General features: G+C 52.8%; 1 protein-coding gene across 8 annotated transcripts in view; it reads right to left on the bottom strand.

Annotated features, from left to right (window-relative positions):
* The window catches only part of CACNA2D2 (calcium voltage-gated channel auxiliary subunit alpha2delta 2), a 142195-nt gene that overhangs the window by 97289 nt on the left and 22628 nt on the right, over nucleotides 1-22278 (bottom strand). For all 8 annotated transcript variants that reach the window (XM_058726801.1, XM_058726809.1, XM_058726804.1 and 5 more), the window contains exon 2: nucleotides 17702-17783. In XM_058726801.1, the coding sequence (XP_058582784.1) occupies nucleotides 17702-17783 (82 nt within the window). The remainder of the gene's footprint in view (nucleotides 1-17701; nucleotides 17784-22278) is intronic.

The following is a 22278-nucleotide window of genomic DNA, read 5'->3' as shown; positions in this document are numbered from 1 at the left end:
CCCCTGCCTCCCTGCCTTCTCCCTAAATCCCCTCCTCTGCTCCCTGATGCTAACCCCGAGCCAAGCCCTGGGCCCGATGCACTCCCAGGCACAGGGCAGCAGTTCTCAAACTGTGTTCTCTGGAGTCCAGGACAGGAAACAGGGCTCATGTGGAGGATAAGGGGCAGTGAGAGGGAGGTCAAGAGGCCAGCCAGCCTGCCGCCTCCCCCAGCCACAGAAAACCTCCTGCTTATCCATTCACTGGCCAGGGCCCTGCATGGAGTTCACTAAATGGTAATTACGGTCTCAGCTGCTATAAGAGTATGACAGCAAGTGGTGCCTAGGGGACTGAACTTATTCTTTCTCAAAACTTCCTGAAACCACAGGAAAGGGTTATTCAAAATGGCAAAAACCCACGGGTCAAAGAAAACATGCAGGAGGTGCTAGAAACAACATTTGGAAGCTGGAAGCAGATGGACCATGGACCGTGGTGATGGACTCGGCAGGCCCTGGGAGGCTCTCCTGTGCTGGCAGTAGGTTAATGTTGGGGAACCCCAAAGAACAAGACCTGAAACCCCAAATGGGAGGCTGAATGAAACTTCCCTGGGAACCTACGGCCCAGAAGGGCCATTTGGCCAGATCACCCACAATGAAATCAAATCCCATGAACCCCCCATCCAACCCCCCCGTGCCTGGATGTCACCCCCACATTCAGTGTCCCCACTCTCTGGTGGTGGTTTGACCTGAAACTCAGAGGATTGTGAGCCCCACTTCTCAGCTCCTATCACATAAACTCATCTGTTAGCTTAAATATGAGTAGACCAGGTAAAACCCTAAAACATGGAGGGGACACAGGCACATAGGAGGCAGGGACCAAAACAAACAAAAAGCTCCTGAAGGAACCTGGGCTACAGAAGGAACCATAAGTTGTGTATGCTAGGGTTGAAGAAATAAGTAAATATATTATTGATAACAAGAACTTGGCTTCTCGCTGTTGGAGATGGAAGTCACAAAGAGGAAAGGAGGAAGACTCGAATGAACCTCGTTGCACTGGATTGGAGTCAGAAGTTTTGGTATAGATTCATAGTTCTGAATATACACACAGATAGATAAAGATGTAATCATAGGTATGTGTGTACACATGGGTAGCAGACGCACATATATTTCCCCAGTTCTGATCATGAGAGGGCCTGGAAGCAGTGACACCCCAGTAGCAAGGAGCACACTTGGCACACAGATCTTAATTTCTATATACCGCTTGCCAATGAACAGAACCAGAACTCCTTGGAGAAGTGGCTGATTCCAGGGAAAATACAAGATGAGCCTGGAGGATCTTTGTGGTAACAGAAAGTAAGGAAGTATTCAAATAAGGATAAGAGTATGTCAGAGGGGCAAAGGAGCCAACCTAGAAGAGCTCAAATGGCCAAAGCTGGAATGATTTGACCAAGAAAAGAAACAATGACAATCATGAATTATAACCTACAGAATAAGGAGTCATGAGTCGACACTGATATAAATAAATAATTGAATAAACAAGTAAGACAAGCAGTGGAGGAAGCAAGCAGACACCATCTTAACCAAGTAATCAAAATTAACATCACCAATAATAAGGCATACTGACATCACGTACTCCCTAATGTGATATGCTAAGAAGGACACATCATTTCTACGGTGTTGTTCCTAAAAATGCATAACCTCAATCTACTCACAGGAAAACATCAAACACAAACTGAAGGATATTAAACAAAAATAACTGACCAGTATTTAAAAAACATTTTTTTAAAATGTTTATTCATTCTTGAGAGACAGAGCATGAGGGGGGATGGGGCAGAGATACAGAGAGGGAGACACAGAATCCGAAGCAGGCTCCAGGCTCTGAGCTGTCCGCATGGAACCCGACATGGTGCTCGAGCTCATAAACCATGAGATCACGGCCTGAGCCGAAGTCAGACACTTAACCGACTGAGCCACCCAGGTGCCCCTGACCAGTACTTTTTAAAAAGTGTCAAGATCATGAAAGACCAAGACACAGAAACTGTCACAGACCGGAGGAGCAACTAAATGCAATGTGGAACCCTGGTAGAGAAAAATGACATTAGTACAAAAACTGGTGAAATTCGGGGCACCTGGGTGGCTCAGTCGGCTCAGCCTCCAACTTCAGCTCAGGTCACGATCTCACGGTTTATGAGTTCAAGCCCCGCGTTGGGCTCTGTGCTGACAGCCCAGAGCCTGGAGCCTGCTTCAGATTCTGTGTCTCCCTCTCTCTCTGCCCCTCCCCGACTCATCCTCATGTGCGCACTCTCTCTCTCCCAAAAATAAATAAAATAAAAACATTAAAGGGGCACCTGGGTGCCTCAGTCAGTTAAGTGGCCCATTTTGGCTCAGGTCATGATCTCATGGTCCATGGATTCAAGCCCCGCGTCAGGCTCTGTACTGACAGCTCGGAGCCTGGATCCTGCTTCAGATTCTGTGTCTCCTCTCTCTGCCCCTCCTCTGCTCATGCTCTGTTTCTCTCTGTCCCTCAAAAAAATGAATAAAAATGTTAAAAAAAATTCAGAAAAAACTGGTGAAATTCAAATACAGTCTTCACTTTGGTTAGTAATAAGGTACCAGTGTCAATTTCTCCTTAGCTTTGATACTTGCATTATGGTTATACAAGATGGGGAAATTGGGTGAAGGGTCAGGAAATTTCTATGCTATTTTGTCAACCTCTCTGTAAGTCTAAAATTACCTCAAAACAAAGGAGTTGGGTTTTTGTTTTGTTTTTTAAGTAGGCTCCATGCCCAATATGGGGCTTGAACTCATGACCCTGAGATCAAGCGTTGCATAGTCTACCAACTAAGCCAGCCAGGGTCCCCAAAGGAGTTTTTTGTTTGTTTGTTTGTTTGGTTTTGTTTTTTAAGCTATAATACTATCATCCTCAGAGAGCAAACAGGCATTGTCGCAACAATGAAACAAGAGATAGATGTTATTTTTTCAAAGGATCAAAGAGAGATCCTGGAAATTAAAAACAGGGTAACAAAATGTAAAACTTGATAGAAAGGATGGAAGATAAAATTAAGAATCTCCTGACAAAAAAAAAAAAAAACACAATGGAAAATTGGAGAGAAAAGAGAAAAAAAAAGAAAAAGTCTGAGTTAAAGGTTCTGGAAAGAGAACAGAAAATATTAGGAGGGACATAGTCAAAGAAATCATTCAAGAAAACTTCCCAGAACTGAAGGACATGAGTGTCCAGCTTGAAGTGTTCACTGAATGGTAAGGAGTGAAAATAAACCCCACTAAGGTATATCAGTGTGCAATTTCTGAACGCTGGGCATAGGGGAGAAAGTTTCTAGAGATAAAGATCAGCCCATGTACAAAGGACTGGGAATCTGAATGAACTTTGGACCTCTCCAGAGCAACTCAAAAAGCTGGAAGGAAACACTGCCTTAGGAATTCTGAGGCAAACAGTTTCCACACTGGACTTACACACCCAACTAAAATCTCTGCCAAGTGTGGGGGAGAGGGCAGGCTTTCTGAGACATGGAAGTCTCAAAAGTCTAGCTCCCGCATACCTTCCCTCAAGAAGTCAACTGAAAATGTCCTCTACCCAAACAAGGGAGAAAATCAGAAACCAAGGAAGTGGAGCCCATGGTATCCAGGAAACAGGGATCCCAACCCAGATGAGAGGGGAGGGAGATCCCAGGCACAGTCTGAGCCACAGGCTATGTTCGCGGGAGCAAGTAGGGGGCTCCAGGTAAGACTTCCTGGGGCAGTTTACTGGACAGAATCCCACGTGGATCTGCATGTATGACAGGAGGTCAGAGAGAAGAGCAGGGGGTTTGGGGCAGCATGAGCAAAGGTTCACAGAAAACTAAGCAGACACCAGACAGTTGTTATCTGCAGGAAAAAAATGTAAAAATTGTACCCAAAAGTGTGTACTATGAGTTACAGTTCTGAATAGCATCTGCCCAAGTCAGGACAATGTCAACACTGAGTCCAACCCCACCCACATCACGGTGTGATGGTGTGGGAGGGTGAAGGATAGGACTGTGCGTGGGGAAGAGGGGAAGAAAGGGAGAGGAGGACGTAGCTCGGAGAGCTACGTCCTCCTCTTCCCTAGTGCGTGTCCGTGGATAATGCCTAAAACTGAGCAATCGTGAAGTAGTGACATAAGTATGTCATTTAGAGATACGGAGTTCTGAGATTAGAAAGTGACAGCCTCTGGGGAGTTGGAAATGGAGAGGAGGGGGCTGCTGTGCTCCTAACACAACATGCCTGTTAAAACCATGGCTTTATACTATGTGCGTATATGACATTGATTTTAAAACCCTGACTTTAAAAATCCATATAGAAATGTAAGAATAAGAAAAAAATATTAATAAAGGGAGAAAGGAGGGGGATGTGGGAGAAGGAAGAAAGGAAAAAGAACAATGTAGGCAGAGGAGTCAGGGGCAGGAGATGGACTGCTTTGACTCCCACCTCTGGCCCGCAGCCAGGAGCCTCCAAAGGGCAGAGCTGATGTTGCGCTCTGTTGACATCACCACCACCTCTGTTTACTCTTACTGCAAATGAAGGGGGTTCGAGGTTTCAGTTCCCTGATCAGCTGAGTACACAGACCTGGCTCCTTAGGCCAAAACATCAACTTAGTAGTAGTGACCCTGGTCTGGGTGACCCCTCACCCCCACTTCTACCTTTCCCCAAAGTTGGGGGTAATCAGAAAGCAAGCTGAGGGACAGCAGCCCACAGTGGGGGATGGTACCAGGTGGGGAGAGGAAGCTCCACATCTTCCACAAGGTGCAGCCATGGGTGTTCTCATTACCTCTGCACCGACCTCTACTTAAACCTGTGCCAGACTCACAGGCAGCCTTGCTTGGGGAGGGCTGAGGAGGGAAGGGACTGCCTGAAGAGTGGGGCTGGGTAAGCCACAAATGTCTGTGCAAACTCTCACCCACTCCCCGGGATCCCAACTCCTCATGTAATTTCCTGGAAAATGCAAAAACCTGCAGCCCTTCAACACAGTGGCCTCCTTGCACTAGACGAATGTCCACCCCAGGGGCCCCTCAGTCCCAGGGAGGGAGGGGGGACGAGTGTGAGACCTGCAAAGAGGAGCTTCACACAAAGCATAAGCTCAGATGAGAGTTGGGCTCAGCTGGAGGAAATCCGGAGCCCTCAGGGAGCAGAGAACCAGACATTGGACCCAGACCCCTGGTCTGGGTCTCAAAAAGGAAGATTGCAAGCCAGGTAAGCACCATGGGAGAGCCCCTTTGTCACTCAGGCCTTGTCCTTCCCAGGAGCCTTCAAGACCCTTATGTGCCTCATTGTGCATCACTGCATGGAAAAGGAGCTCCAGGGTCCCCAGGGGACAGGTGGTGGCTCTCCCAGCCCCATGGATAGACAACACCTTTCCCAGCTCTGCCAAGGGTTCGTTTGTTCCTTCCTTCCTTCCTTCCTTCCTTCCTTCCTTCCTTCCTTCCTTCCTTTTAAGTTTATTTATTTATTTTGAGAGAGAGAGAGAACAAGCAGGGGAGGAGCAGAGAGAGAGGGAGAGAGACAGAATCCCTGCACTGTCGGTGTAGAACCCAATGTGGGGCTTGAACTCACGAATCCATGAGATCATGACCTGAGCTAAAACCAAGAGTCGGATGTTTAACTGACTGAGCCACCCAGGTGCCCCATCTTTTTATTTTTTTTTAAGTTTATTTATTTATTTTGAGAGCGGGGAGCGGCAGAAAGAGAAGGAGAGAGAATCCCAAGCAGGTTCTGCACTGTCAACATGAAGCTCAATGTAGGGCTGGAACTCATGAACCATGAGACCATGTCCTGAGCCAAAGTTGGACGCTTAACTGACAGACCCACCCAGGCGTCCCTCTGCCCAGGGTTTGTAAGGAGGTTCTATGGGTATATATGCTGTTGGTGAGACTCGTGCAGGTGGCAGAAGTACCTACTCTGGGAGACAGTTTGAGGTGAGAGGCAAAGACCCAGTCTGATGGTCCTGTCCAATGAGAGAGCCCCCTGGCCTCCTGGAAGCTCCAATCTGCTATGGGTACAGCCACAGCCCTCAAAAAGCTGTATCTGAGGGGGTGACACAGTGTTCAAGCCCTGGGGGTCCTAGTCTGAGCTGGGAGGCTACCAGACCCCCGTTGATGTGGAGCAGTGAGTTCTCAGGGCCAGTCTCCTGCCTTCTCTGCACCCACCCCCCCCAGAAGGCTCTAGACCTCCGTTCCCCCTGAGTAGTTCCTCCACCACTTAGCAACGGAGACAATTTACATAATGCATCAAGTGTGAGAGCAATAATGGCTGGGGAAGCAGGATGCCCGTTAGTGGCTCTTCGGGAGGGAAAATACCTGTTCCCACACCACCACCTCCCCCATCACGGACTGGCCGTGAGGCTGCTGGGAAGCAGGTACCTTTAAGTGCTCAGTGCCACCAAGAGGGAAGGGCCTCCCCAGCCCTGGACATAGAGCAACCTTGGGACACAGATGCATGCAAGAGGAAATTTCCAAAGCACCCGAGTTTTGAACATAAATCCACCCAGCCGTACTCTGGAGTCTGCACTCCTGCTGGGCCTGGGCCCTGCATCCGGAGCCTTCCCGGAGGAGGAGGTACTCCAGCAGGCGGGAAGCTGTAGCCGGAGGCCAGGGAGCTAGGCTGCAGCTGCCCAGGAGGCGGTCACGTTCAAACACAAAGGCAGAGATGGAAGGGGGAGAATACATAAAAATTACTGGCATGGTAATTGCTTTTTATATAAATGTTCTTTTAAAAAGTTTTCCCCAGTGTGAAAGTCCCTCTTTAAAAAGAATAAATTCACTGCACACCAATTTATTCTGTGCCTGTAGATGGAGCATAATGAAGGCTCCTCCGTCAACACCTGATCAAGAGGCAAGTGGCTGCCACTTGACCCAGCTTCCGGGTCTTCCTCCACGAAGATGAGGCAGGCAGCAGCGGAGCCTGGGAGTCTGGGGGCAGCAGGAAAGTGGGGAATTGTCATCCAGGAAACTCTGGGCCTTAAGGCCAAGCCCAACAAACGGCATTAGTGCCTCAGGAGCTGCACTTGAGTGGAGCATTCAGAACAGGGGCAGCCACCGTCACGCACAAGGGGGGATATATGTGGCTGTAGGAGCTGGGATGCATGGGGGGGGGACAGGAGAGGGGAGGTGTTCAGCAGGCTTCTGGGGGGTGGGGATCAGGCCAGGGTCTGCCTACAGGGCATATGCAGGAAGCTGGCTGGTGACAAGATACCTGGTGGGTGTAAGTGGGAGAGGTCTGTCCTGGGCTTCCTGTCCAGGAAGCTCAAGCTCTGCTCGAAGCCTGTAGACACCCAAACTGTTTGGCCATCTCCAGAAAGTAACGCTTCCGTCCAGGGAAGGAAGGGCTACTCTCCCTCACCAGGATGCCCAAGACCTAGGAAGGAAGCTCCTACACATGGCCATAGCTCTGTCATCTGTGAAATGGGAACAATGTCCTGGTGGCCTCACCACCCAGCCTCTCTGAGCAGTGGACTGGGGACGATGAGGACTGCCTGCACAGGCCTGTGCTCTCCAAAGTGGGACCACTTGGTTCAACACCCATCCCAGGATGCAGACACACATGGGTGTGAGGACACAGATCCATAGCCGACCAGCACCTTGTCCCCCCTGCAGGGCTGCTGAGCACAGCGGCAGGCAGAGTAACTTGGGGGGATGTGTCCCATACATGGGAACATGGTGTGTGCATGAATGTGAGCTCCTCACCCACAGATGAGATTTCTCAGCTTCACTAATTAACCAGTTAAGTAGTTCTCGCCTGACACAGAGCTCCTGGCACCTGCCTCCTCGCAGGCCCACCCTGCTCTGTAAGCATGCCTGCTCCCACCTCCATACAGAGCTCAGCCACATACACATGCGTGCATATGCACACTTGCCTGGTCACACCCCCCATGAAGCACACATGCTTTCCTGAGCACATGCACGTGCATACCTGCTCACGCCCCCACACACAGCACACATGCAGGTTTGTGGGTTCTCTTCTGTGCGTGCACATACTCACATCCCACATGCAGCATCACGCTCCTGTCCTCTCCCACACGTGGTCAGTCACACTCCACCTTACACAAACCTCTATAGGTCAGAGAGGTGTCTCCCAGTGAGTCAAGGGGCCAAGAATCAATCACAGGGGGCTGCCTGCCTTCTAGGTCTGACTGCCCTGTGCAGGTGGACTCTGGGGAGGCCTGGGCATGACCCTGCTTTCTGGTAATGATCTCCCTACCCCATATAATGCCCATCAGAGGCTCCTGGCAGCTCCTGTCTTCTCTGTGTACCCAAAGGATGGAAAAGTAGAAGGGAGTGGGGACACCAGACCTCACTGGCCTCAGCCCCAACCTGGAGGGCTTCCTGAGGGAGGGAGCTGTGGGTTGGGTTTAAAACTGGGGTCAGACCCAGAGGGGATGGGGGTAAGTGAGGAGAGTGGCAAGTGGATGAGAGAGAGAAGCTAGGATGTCTAGTGGGAATGGGGCAGGCACAGCAATGGCTGGGTGGCCCAAAGGCTCCCTGCTCCCCCTGCCCAGGCCACACACCTTGACCAGGCCTTTAAGTCACTCTGGGAACAGCCCATCATCTCCCACCCCAGCCTGATATCTGGGTGCCAACACATCTTGCAGCTGGCTCTTCTCTTGAGCCCTTTTTCACGGCCCCCACACCCTCCATTCCCTCACATAAGGGGACCAAGCCTGGCAGACCCCATGTCAGCCTACCTGTCTGGGGGCATCTGGCACTGAAGGTCTATCTTGATGCAGGGTCTGTTTCCCCATGTGGGGCTGAATGGTTCCCATGGTCCTGTGGGACAGTCAGAGCCCTGGACTTCCCCCTCTCAGTCCTCAGATGCCTGCCACTTTGTTTATCCATCGAGCAGTTACTAGCTAACACCTACTCCATGCCAGCCTGTGGGCACACAGATGCATATCTGTACACTGCAGGCATGTGTGTATATGTGCATCCCATGCGTGTGCAGCCTGCTTCTCCACCCAGACTGTACATCCTCTTAGGTGGGGCCCAGCCCCCGATCCCACACTCTGACCCCAGGATGCTGGAGCCTTAGGGCTCCCTGATTCATAAGAACCCAAGGATGGACAAGGAGGGGTCTGAGGAGTCTGTCCAGGATCTACCCCCTGCCTCCACCCACACATACAAGTAGCCAGCTAGCTGCCCTGCAGAGCCCGGAGAGAGGTATGTGAACCAGGTCCCAGGGCCAGGAGAGAGGTATGTGAAAGACAGGAGGTTTAAGGCTCTATAACCTTCTCCAAACTCTAGATCTTTGCTCACAAGGACTGGACAGCCATGCTCAGAGAAGGTGGAGGGAGGCCAGGCTGAGCTTGCATCTCCTGCCTGGTCGTGGTAAATGCTGCTCATGCTGCCCCTGGGGCCGGCTGTGGTTTGTCAGAACCAATTACTTCTCTGCCTCTGCCAAATGCTTGGGGCTCCACAAATCTCAGGCAAGTGTCCCCGTGGCTGCCACCGATCCAGCAATGCATGGGCGTAGAGGAGCAGGGAGGAATGCAGATCGGGTCAGCCATCCCCAGGGGCCCAGCATGGAAACCCATTTGGTCCTCTACCCCCATCCCCCATCTCCCACCCCTGATCATCCACACCAGCTCCTGGCTCTGGACATGCAGCCCCATTGCTCTCCCGAGGTGACTGCAGAGGCCAGCGGGGAGGGAAGCAGATCCTGGCCTCTTCTCAACAATCTGCAAATATCAGCACCCATCGGAGCTGACCCCCAGCTGTCCTGGCTACAAGGCCAGCATGTCTGGGGACCCCAGGAGAGAGCTAGGGTATTCACCAGAACAGTCTTACTGTGTGTGTGGGGCGGGGAGTGAGGGTGTCTTGCATTAGGAAAGTCTAGCAGACAAACATCTTAGACTCCCAAGATGGAAGGATTGTGGGGCATCCACTTCAGGAAAGGAGTATTGTGTAAAGCCATAGGTTCTCAACCAAAACTTCCAGACAGAGGCACTCTGTCTGCCTGGTGAGGTTCTGACCATGCCTCTGAGATCGTCTCTTCTTTAAACTGAGGGACCTCATGCCTGGCTGGCTCAGCTGGAGGAGCATGCAACTGGAGTTGTGGGTTCGAGCCCAGTGCTGGCTGTAGAGATGACTTAAATAATTAAGTTTAAAAAATAAAAATAAAAAAATAAACTGACGGGCCCTGATCAGAGAATCTTTCACACATCCCTGGAGCTGAGGATCAAGAACCCATGATCCTCAGCCCTGGCCTTGGCCACACCATTTCCTGACCCACCACCCTATCCCCAGTGCCAGTACCTGGGGCTGGCCCAGAGATCAGTGGTTTCCTACCACCTCTACTCTACTGCCAGCCAAGCCCCATCCCCAATCCACCAGGCCTGGAGACAAGCTGCCAACTGGCTGACTGATTTGAGAAACCGACACACAGGCCTCTTCTGGGGTATAGGGGACCTTCCCTTCACTTCTGCCGGCCTCCTCCCTAGGGATGCCTCTGCAGCTGCCTCCCTAGGTTCCTGGCCCAAGAAACCACTCAGCTTTCCCTGGCCCATAGGCCCTGTTTCTTCAAGCCCTGGTGGCTTTTGTGCCTCTCCCTGTAAGGTTCCCAAAAGATGTCATGGTCAGCCAGTGCTAAAGACTGAATATTTGTGTTGCCCCCAAATCCATATGTTGCAACCTAATCCCAACATGATGGTATCTGGAGGTGGGCTCTATGGGAAGTGATTAGGTCATAAGGACAGAGCCCTTGTAAATGGAATTAGTGTCCTTATTCCAGACCCCAGAAAGATCCTTCACCCTCCCACCATGTGAGGACATGGCAAGAAGAGAGCTGTCTACAAACCATGAAGTCTACGAACCATGAAGTGGGCCTTCACCAGACACCAAATCTGTTGACACCTTGATATTGGAATTTCAGCCTCCAGAACCATTAAAAATACATTCTGTTGTTTATAAGTCACCCGTCTATTGTATTCTGCTATAGCAGCTAGAACAGACTCGCAGCAGGGAGGAGAAAACGGATTTCCAAATTCCTGGGCTGAGACAAGCAAAGGGGACACCTTGGGCATCTGAACTTCCCCAAACTGTGACCAATTCCTAGAAGGGGAAGCATCTGATAGATGGGGGGGGGGGGCGCATAAAGGTACCCCCACATTTGCAGGACTCTGTTTGCAGCCTTTCCTTGTCCCTGGTCCCTTAAGATCCTCTCATCTCCCATGAGAATAGAGGCACTCGGGTTCCTATTTCACAAATGGGGGAAGCAAGATTTAGAGGGGCAGGACAACAGGCCTCGGGTCCCTCAGTGTGGGAAGACCCAGCCCCGCCATTCCTGCCCTCTCCAGTGTTTCCACCACCACCCACCACGGGGTTGCTGCCCATGGCACAGGTTCCAGGTTCAAACTCCAGTTCTGCCACTTACCAGCTGCAGGACCTCAGGCAGATCTCACCTTAGGAATGCACAACTCTCTTCTCCAGATCTGAGCTGGTCCCTATCCTCTGGAACTGACCTTGGATGTGGCCCCACAGTGACCTCCTGACACAAGCTGGAAGCTGATGGTCACTCTCCCATGCCTGTACCACCAGCCATGGGTGTGCTGATCCCACCCAGAGAGGCCTCTCCCATAGACCTGTCCCCACCACACCCACGACCTCCATAGGCACCTGGGCAGCAGCTCCTCACTAAGACTGTGCCAGAACTCCAGAAGCCTCCTAGCAGGGCTCCCTGCTCCAGCCTCCCCCTCTAAGACTCCAGGAGCAAGAGGCTCTGAATTGGCCACGGAGGCAACCACCCACTCAGGCCCTTCTGGGGGCCTTTCTGTCACGGCATCCTCCACCTGCTGTGAGGTCTTTCTGACCTAACATCCTCACACTCTGTGGGGAGTAAAAGAGGAGAGGCCTGGGAGAAGACAGGGGCTGAGAAGGGTACTGGCCCAGCCTTAGCAGTCCTGGAGGAGCCCTTGGGGTCGGGGAGGCTCTAGCAGCTGGTCCCCATGGAAGGGATGGCCAACTATAAGCCAGGGCCCCTGGGCAAAGTGTCTCAGGGCAGCCCTTCCCCCACACTGACCTCCCTGCACCCCTTCTCTGATGGGAGGGTGTGTGGAAGGGGTGCCGGAGACCCAAGCCAGTCAGCTGGCCCTCAGGCAGGAGTTCCTGCCACAGATTAAACGGCTTTTGAAAAGCTTCAAAAATGGAATTTTCTCCTGTAGGCGACAAAGGAGTGTGTGGGGGGAGGGGGCAGGCAGGAGGATACACAGGCTCCCTCTCTCACCACACAGTACTCAGAAGACAGCATCCCAGACCTTAAGTGGGGGGAGGGGCAGAAGAGGCACCACCCCCCCAGGACAGGCCTGGAAGGAAAAGAAGTGGGGAGCCTGCGCTGGGGAGACAGAGAGGGGGTCCAGGCAGGCTTCGGCCAGGCTTCCATGCATCTGCCTCTGTGTATCCAATTATGCTCAAGTGGCAGCCTCACCATGTTTCAGACGCCCTCCCAGGAGCCCCTCCTCAGCCCCATGCATCCCCGCTGGGTGCCGAGCAAGAGGACCATATGGAGGGAATAATAAGACAATTAACTTTCCATTAAAGAATAATATATGTGGGTTTTTAGGGAGGCGAGCGGCAGCAATCCCTACCCAGCGGCATATTTCACACTCGCGGCCCCCCCCCCTCCACCCGGACGCACCCCACATCCTGATCATCTTCACCAGGAGAGAGAAGGGCTCCACTGGGACTCACTAGGAGGTGGCTGGAGGATGGGTGGCAGCTTTGTGAGGAGCAAGAGCAGAGCCCCTAGGACTGAGGCTTCTGGAAGCCTTGAGGAGAGGTTATGATGAGCCTGGGTGGGGCTCCCTCACCACCCCTCACTTGACTCTGACCTGTGCTGGTCCCCAAGATGAGGGAAGGGGTTGGGGGTAGGGGTCTGCCTGGCCAAGGAGCTGCAGGCCTGACTCTGGGGGCACATGTGAACCACGGTGCTCTGACAGAAAGACCAACTACGGGGTCTGGGGTTCACAATCACTTGAGTTCCCCTTTCCTGACCCTCCAGGGGCTGTTCTGTTCCCTGGCACCTCCCCCTACCCCAGCTTCCTTCTTTCTCTTCTGCCTCAGCTCCCTCTAGGGCTCTGAGCTTCCCTGGCGCTTTTGGACAGTGCTAACCCCACCTGAATGCCCAGAAGCCCAGAGAGGACCCTCCCCAGTGGAGGCCAACAACAGCGTTGGCCAGCGCCCCCAAACCAGTATGTGAGTATGCATGAGTTTCAGGAATTGGTGTTACCAGTCAGTGGTGAGAGTTGGAGAAACAGCAGGAGGCGTGTCTCAAAGGCACCTAAGAAGGGGCCCTGTTTCCACTTTGCTGAGCCCCTCAGGAAAGGCACTCTTGATGTGGCCAGACTTTGGTCCTTGCCAGGAGCCAGCTCCAGATGTGGCACTCCGCAAATATTAATTACACATTCCCAGGGAGCAGTGAGCAGACGGGGTACAGGGATGGCCAGGGGCAGACAAGATGGGCTGGGACTGTGGCACCATCACTGGTTCAAAAATGCCATTCCTGGCTACCCAGAGAAGTGAGGACACATGGATGCCATTGGTCTGAATCACCATGACAGTCCAGAGAAGCACAGCAGTGGGGAGGGGAGCAGGAGGTTTGGTTAGGGATCTGAGTCCCAGGGTCCTATTTTTTGTGGATGTAGCTCCATGGCTTAGGGGAGGGGTTGCCTCAGGGTAGCTCCTCCAGGCAGGCCCCAGGCCTGCACTTCTAGCTTGGTGCTTCTCCCCATTCCCACTACTACTTAAGATTGGCCTGTCAGGGCTCCAGGATGGGACTGGCTAGAGAAGACTGTCACTCAGGACCTTGGTTTCCCCATTTATATGAAAGGACTACAGGAGTAATTAGCAGCATGCAGCTAGGCTGAGGCCATCATGGAACTGCAGCAGCCAGGGATGTTGACAGGGCTCTAAGCCATTTCTGCCCCAATCAGGAGGCGAGGCAGGAGGGGTTGATGTGGAATGAGAAAGGCCCCGATGGGTCTAGACTTGACTTGACACTTCTCAGAGGATGGCCTGTGGACCCCAGGCATGATCATCCCAGGTCTCAGTTCCCAGCCCAGCTCCGGTCAGGAAGCCCTCCCTCACCCCAGAGAGAGGATCTTCTTACTTCTTTCTTTAGAAACTCTGCAAAGAAGGTGTCTCACCCAGGTCAGAAACCCATCTCAGGATGACACACACCTGATGAGCCACTGATGCTTCCTCATGTCTGACTACAATCTCTCCAGCTTTGCTTTCCCACAAGGTCCCCAGAGTTGTTCCCCTTCTACCTGGACACCCAGTCAAAAGTCAGTAGGTCCCTGGCTATACCCGTCAGAGTGACCTGGTCCTCAAAGTGGGGAGACCAGCCATCTCCACATCCTCCCCCATGCACCCCCAGGCACCTGATGAATTATTCATCCTGATCAGCCTCATTATGTAAATGAGTTCAGAGCCCAAGCATATGCTCTCTGCTCTTCCCTGCGCCCCCCCCCCCCACCTCGCCCCAGAGGATGGGGACAATATGGTGGTGATGGGGGAGGGCAGAGTAGGAGCTTGGGAGACCATCATCAGCCTCCAGGGGTTCTGGAGGGCACAGAGTATACAGTCCACACTTTCGTGGCCTGTTCACATCAGGAGTAGACCAGGGCTTGGGGGGAGGTGGGGCTGGGGTACCCAGGGCTGGCATGGCTTAGGAGTGTCCGGCTAAGCATGGGGGTGGGAATGACATGCGAGAACCAGGCCACAGCAGGAGCTCCCACTGTGTGCTGGACCTGGGCTTAGATGAGGAAACATGATGCGGTCTTCACAGAGCCCCCACATCCCACCTAGGTGTGCCATGGCTTCTAACCTGTAAGTGGGCCCCAGTCTGCACCTAGCCATGCCCCCACGAGGTTGTGATGAGGTCAGGAGGAAGAAAGTGCCAAGTCAAGGAAAATGCTCCCAAATGCCACTGTCTGCAGTTTCTGGACTCTTGCAGCTGCCAGCTCTTGCAGCGCCCAGCTTCTGGGAGTGGGGCAGCCTCTAGGACTAGGGTAGGGGAGAGGGCAGCCATGCAGCAGAAGAAGGCCAAGGGGGCCCAGATGCCAGGACACCCTGGCTGTAGGGTGTTTGGGGGTAGCACGGAATCAGCTCAGGGAGACCTGGGGAGGCCACTGGGGAATGAGGCTGTCAGCTTGGCAGAGCTGGTGCCAGGATCCCCGGGAGCATCTGCAGTTGGGTCAGGGCTCTGCTGCAAGCATCCTCCTGACCCATCGGAGCTGGGCATAGGCTGGGTACCTGGGTCCTCTCACGTGCATTTGAAGGAGAGCCATGGTGACTCAGTCAGATTTGGGATGGGCTGTAGGGGGTGGGGAGGCTGGCTGCCTCCCACTCCCGTGGGATTGTCCTTTTCCTCTAGAATTCTTCACCTGTTTCCCTGCTGCCCACCTCGCCAGAGTGTCCAGTGCCAAGAAACAGGCCCAGAGCTGTCAGCGGGAAGTAAGAGGCTGAGGTAGCAGTGAGAAAAAACTGGAGCAGGACAGAGAGCCGCTGGAGAGCTGGCACCCGTCGGTAGGGAGAGGGATGCCAGGAGGAGCCCGCCAGGAATACCAGGTCAGCACTCCTCTGCCTGCGGCCAGGCTGGCCACAGCTACACCAAGCATGGCCCCTGCTCTAGCCCAGCTCCTCACTTCCCCAGGTTCATCCTGTCCACTCTTCCAAGAGGTGCAACCAGAGGGGGGAGCAGCACCCTGGAACAGGAGTCAGGAGTCCCATCCCAAGTCTCAGGTCTGCCACAGCTGGCTGCCTGACTTTGGTTATGGCTGGCCAGGTGGGGGTGGGGCAAGATGTGCTCGTTGACGAAAGTGTCAGGAATCACTCAATTCCCATCAGAAAGGAAATGATCAACACATCCTAGGAATGAAAATGATCAGTAAGGGGAATTCATATTTCTAGAAAAGGGGGTGTATCTGTGTCAACCTATCCACTGCTATTCTCACCACCTTGTCCTCTAGCCAGACCTCCCAGCTATGCCATGGACCAAGAATGAGAATCAGAGAGGGTCCAGGACTCTCCCAGGAGCACACAGTAGGGGTGCTGAGCTAGGCTTCTATCTCTGGTTCTCACCAGCCAGGGAGCTCAATGGTTTAGACAGAACCAAATCGCATGCATGAAACGTGTGCGTTATTTTCTCGCTGGCAAACTATCAGGGTCTGAGTTGTCCATGACTATAAAATAAATAATGTCCTCACACCGAGAATTCGAAGCGTGGAAGGTTCTTGACCGGAGGTGCATAGTTAACTCCTTATGTGGGGTACATCTTATGTTACAATACAAAACTTGGAAAGGTACTTTGCACACATTCTAGGGAACTATCATTTCTTCATTAACCTACAAGGCTACACTTGGCAGTGCCCACTTAGAACCTAGTTAGTGCCGGGTGCTATGCCTGAGCATAAATTCACTTCTGTTCTGGAACAGCTTTTCCTACAGTGCCTTCTCTGGGAAGCTCTGCTGGCCTCCAAGTACGGCTGAGTCACTGAGAGTTCACAGGAAGAGTGGGATGGGGGTTACTGCAATTCAAGCCCAGCAATCAGGGCTGGGAGGTTCAGAGAGGTTGGGCCACTACGGGGAGGACACCCAGCAAATTGGGGGCTGAGATCTTCAGACCTGGACTCTCTCTCCTTGTCATGCTACCACCTTGTTAGCCACCCCTGATCGGCCCATTTGTGCCAGAGGTCCTACATCCACAGCCAGTGTCAACATACTCACTGCCACCCCTATTTCCTGAGTGCCTGCTATAAGCCAAGCAGGGGGAAAGGACCAAGGACAAAACCCCATGGTAGCTTCCCCATAGAGGTGACACCTGCTGATCCCAGTCCTGACCAAGAGGGATGACACAAACAGAGGCATATCTAATCACTGGGTCAAGACCTGGACTCTTGGCTAAACCACCTACAGTAACTCTGTTTACTCTGCTGTTCCCGGGACAACCATCGGCAGAAGAACCCTGTTAATCCCCTGCTCGGTTCTTGTCAGGCGTCCTGGCCCAAGCCTCTAGCAACGAGCTCCCAAAGTCCCACAGGTCCCTGGGAGTCCCCCCAAGCACTCCAAGAGCTCAGCTCTCAGAGCTTCTGCATCTCCACACAAAGAGCGATGGCTCAGGAACCTGACAGCGACACATTTTGCAGCCTTCTGGGGGTGACGGATGGCCTGCTCTTCACATCACTATTTCAAACATTAACATAATCTCCGAGGATGAATGTGGTCGCTGGCGCCTAATCAATCACCCCTCCTGCCCTGATCCCTCAACTTGCCAAGCACAGGCTTTCAACCCATCTCCTGCTACAGCACCTTGAGCAGCCAGCACTGCTCTCCATTGTTGTTTGGCCTGGCCACCCCACTCATTGCATGGACAGTCCTCAGCCTCCATGCACAACTGCATCCTGCACCCTCCAGGGCCTGCCCTCCTGCCTCAGGTGCTGCCTCAAACACAGACCTCACCCACCTGAAAACCCAAAAGCCCAACACCCCGACATCAGAGCTCACTGGATACTGCTCAGTACTGGGAAGAGCAGACCAAGACCTGGAGGAGCCACTGATTTTCTAGTTATTTCCCTACCTGCCCCCATGGGCCCAGCAGTGTCCCACCATGCCAAACCTTCCTCACTCCTTATTTCTGAAGTCCTTCTCCCACTCCCACTCAGAAAAGGGTCTCTGAGCAGAAAGCAAAGGGTACCAGGGCTTACCTCACGGAGCTGCTGGACGCCCCCAAAAATCCGCATCACGCCATCGATCTCTTGCTCCAGGCGCCGGGCCCAGTGCTGCATCCTGTGTGCATAGAGGAGAAAGGTGTCAGGAGGGCCCCCCCTCACAGTGCTGGGACAGCCCAGCACCGAGTGACCTGGGGCATGACCAGTAGCAGCCACTCCTTCAGAACTCAATTTTCACTAGAGGAGAAACAGAGGCTAGGAAGCAGAGTGAGCCTATGATTCCTTTTGAAGACTAGACCTGGTGGCCCAGGCTCTCCTCACGTACTGTTGGACAGCCGGGGAGGAGAGCAGATTGTAGTTTAAATGCACTGAGGGAGTCCAGCAGCTCCAAGAAGCCTGCAGGGAGACTATTTTTCACTGTGAAGAGCTAGCCCTTGATGTGGATGCTCTGAACATGGGGACTCTGGACACCAGGGAAGAGGGGGACATGAGTGAGCCACGCGGGGGCTGGGATCTCAGAGTTTCCTGTCCCCAAGGCTGGGTGGGGCCTGAGGAAGGGGAGGGAACAGGAGTCACTGCTGTCACCACCAAGTCATTGTGTAGCTGGGGCAGATCCCTGCCTGCCCCCCTCCCAGCCCCCCGGACGCCTCAACTGAGAAGGATTTGGAGAACCTGAGGCAGAGACAGCCCTCACCTTTCCAGCACCCAGGCAAACAGATGCTATCTGAAGCTCATACGTACACACCCTGCATGAACTGGCCACCCACAGGTCCAGTTCAGACTGTCCCACCCCTTTCTGGAGGCCTGGCAAGCCTCATGAGTCTTTCACCTAAGCCACCTGCCTGAGCAGGTCTCCTTCACACTGGTGTTACTGTGAACTCATACTACCCCATCTGTGTCTCAGTTTCCTCCTCTAGAAATTGGGAATAATTTAGGGCCACCTCGCAGGGTATGAGAAGGACAGGAAAGCAGGTGGTGAAGGGTGTTGCACAGGAATATTTGTGAGTGGACAGGATGGACAGATGGCCACACAGCTCAGTATTCTCAGCCTACATGCATGAACAGGAATGGCATCTGGGGAGAGGCTTGGCCCAGGTTCTAACCTGTGACCCTTCCTTCAGGCAGTACGAGATCAGGTGAGCAAAATCATAGCGGTCCTTGACAAAAGCCAGCCAGAGAGATGTTCTCCACACTTCCAAAGGTGTTCTCTGCTGTGACACAGGCCTCTGCGCCAATGCATCTGAAAAGGCATCTCAACTTCCTCAACCCACCAGATGCAGAACAAGGCCGTTCCAGGGAGGGCTCATAGGAGGGTTACCACAGAGATTTAAATACACCACGGGTTAAGCACAGTCCACAGGGCAAGATACAAGTTGGGTGATACCAGCCCCCCAGCCTCTGGAGGAGGGACCCAGAAGCCATAGGATCCAGGAGGTTGTGTCTGGCCCTGGGCCTGCTATCTCCCTTACACTCCCCAGTGCCACTCAGGGCCAGGACTCTGCTAGCTCCCTGGGTCAGAAGAGATTAAGCCGCCACCCCAGCCCCCTGCCCCACATCCATCTTCAGGCCTGTGGCTGGGGGGCTGGGCCTGTGCCATTGTGTGTGCCCGGGTCGGTTGGCATGGGAACTTGGAGCAGGAGGCAGGCGGATCACTAATTGCAATTTGCCAAGCTGAATGTCAGGACCATGATGGAAAAAAAAAAAATCAACATCAAAAGAAATAGGTATTAGCTTCAGCTTGTTGCTGGCTGAGCCACAGCCTGATGCCCACCTCCACTCCCCACCATGGGGAAAAAACTAACCCCACGCCCAGGAGGAGGCCAGGCTGCAGACCAGGCCACAAAGGGCAATCAGGCATCAGCTGCTAGCCAGGAGGAGGGCAAAGCCCAGCAGAGAATGGAGAGCTCGCTTGGCCCCTGCGCCTGTGTACCAGGTGCTGATTGCTTGGCCCTGGCTGTGGATGGACAGTGGGGCAGGTGGCTGTTTTGTGCTCCTGAGACGGAGCCCCAGGGGGGCTAATGTTGAGATGGGTTGCTGCACAGTCCTGTGTCCAGCTAGGTACAAAAATGGGTGAGGTCAAGGAGCTGCTCTCCAAAGGGAACCATTAGCTCTGCCCTGGCCCTGACCTCAGCCATTCACTGGTCTAGGGGAAGAATGCCAATCATAATCCTTCCTGGGACTAATATGTACAAGGGCACCCATTATGCACATGGAATGGTGCCGGCATGCCACCTGCTCTCTCGCTTTAGTCCTCACAAAGAAGCAAACGTTATCATCCCCAATTTACAGATGAGGAAACTGAGACACAGGGGCTTTTTGTGACTAGCCCAAGATCACCTACCCAAGAAGTGAACACAGAAGTTGATGCACGCATATGCTAGAGTCACCAAGGGCCAAGAGTGTGCACTTCCTCCCTGCTCTGCATTCAGGACTGTCACTTTGAGAACTTGAAATTGGCCATAGTGGGAATATTTATACTGCAGAAATCAGTAAATGCTACAAATCACAGTTTTTTCCCCCTGGAAAGTGACTTGTAAACATTTACTAGCACACCACTGATTCAGCCCCAGGCTGTTGACTCTTTCCTACTGTATCTATAGGTCTCTCATTCTAGGATCTCACAGATAAGTAAAAGAAAATTAATTGGAAGAACAGACACGGATGCCAAGTTTTTATTTTGTTCAGACAACACATTATTATTACAATCACCATCATTTCATCTAAAAAGACTATTTCAACACTAAAAGAATTTAGAAGAGCCAAATCTCAGGATAAAGTCGAATTCCTCCCAAGACACACACACTCTTTCCTTCCCTTCCTCCCTCCCACTCTCTCATTCACACTCATACACGCGCACACACACACACTCATGCTCACAAGCACATATGATCTTCCCACTTCCACTCCCAGACTAAACAGCTCTAGACTCTGCTGTAGGCCACAGGGACTGGTCCACCCATGACACATCAGGACACACACATCCTCCTGGGATCTAGGGGTGGCTCTAGCCCTTGGTCTGGCACCCTGGGCCCGACGGACAGACCCCAGGCCCCAGCTACATAATGCCAGGGAAAATAAGTTACTCTAATTATTCACCTAAACCAAACCCAATTAGGAAGGCAATATGTATGTCTCAGTATTAAAAAGAACATGATAGGGGCACCTGGGTGGCTCAGTCAGTTAAGCGTCTGACTTTGGCTCAGGTCACAATCTCATGGTCCATGAGTTCGAGTCCCACACTGGGCTCTGTGCTGACAGCTCAGAGCCTGGAGCTTGCTTCAGATTCTGTGTATTCCTCTTGCTCTGTTCCTCCCCCACTCACGCTCTGTCTCTCAAAAATAAATAAATGTTAAAAAAAATAAATAAGTGAAATAAAATAAAAAGAACATGATAGATAAATCATTTCACTGTCACAGAGAAGAGATTCTGTGGGTTCCAGGGTTTGGCTATGGTACCAGTGCTGGCTCCAAAGGGTGACAAAAGGGACTAATGAGGCCAGGAGTCAACTATGCACCTATAGAGTTCCTGTCTGAAGGCTGGAGAAACCACCCACCAAGCCAAGGCTAACCTCAGCCAGATACAGTCATACTCTTTCTAGCAGAATGGCATGGGGGATTTGGAAGTATGGGGGATATATCAGGATCCACGGACCTGCTGGGTCAAAGGCAAGCTGACCAAATCTTGTCTGGGCTCCCTTTAGCCTGGGTCCAGGTGCCTAGCTCTGCAACGCTTCCCTGGTCAGACAGTGTTGCCCGTGGGTCACCCTCCCAACAGGGTAGGCCCACCTGCTGGCTCCCTACATCCCTGTGATTTTCCATGCTCTTCATCGAGATGACACTGCTTATCTCCAAGTGTCTCTAAGTGCCAAATTAGCAAGACAGGGAGGAGAGAGAGTGTCTGGGAGGAGGCACGTGCAGCCAGGGGCTGCAGCCCTCAGGATGACTGGCATGGGCAGGAGAGGGAGAGGCTGAGGACAGAGCCTTGTATCCCTGTAACCTCCATGTGCCTGAACCCAGGGAGGTGCAGGCACTGGGCCCCCATTCCATAAGCTAAAAAACTGAGGCCCCTGGCAAGGATGGGTGCAGGGCCACATACTTAGAAAGAAGCCAGACCTGTCCTCCTGGCTCCATCAGCTCCCTGACCCCACCCTTCCAGGACAAGGCAGCTTCTGGGCAGCCTCCTGCACCAGTGGCTGGCTGTGTGACCTGGGGGGAGGGGGAGGATTGAGCTCTGTTCAATTTTTTTTTTTTAATGTTTATTTATTGAGAGACAGAGAGACACAGAGCGTGAGCAGGGGAGGGGCAGAGAGAGGGGGAGACATAGAATCTGAAGTAGGTTCCAGGCTCTGAGCTGTCGGGCTCTGTGCCCCCCAACGCGGGGCTCGAACTCACAAACTGTGAGATCATGACCTGAGCCGAAGTCGGCTGCCCAACCAACTGAGCCACCCAGGTGCCCCTGGATTGAGCTCCCTTCAAATTTTAGCATTCTGGTCTGTAAATAGGGGAAATGACTGGCTGAATAGTGTCAATGGCCAAATCTACGTGGCAGCCTTGATGTCTGGCATACTTACCAGGCACTCCGGGGGGCTAGAAGCCCATCCAATACAGCCCTCG

The sequence above is a fragment of the Neofelis nebulosa genome, chromosome 4 (genome assembly GCF_028018385.1).
Source record: "Neofelis nebulosa isolate mNeoNeb1 chromosome 4, mNeoNeb1.pri, whole genome shotgun sequence".
Lineage (NCBI taxonomy): Eukaryota > Metazoa > Chordata > Mammalia > Carnivora > Felidae > Neofelis > Neofelis nebulosa.
The sequence above is the reverse complement of the archived record's forward strand: the minus strand, read 5'-3'. Positions and strand labels throughout refer to the sequence as shown.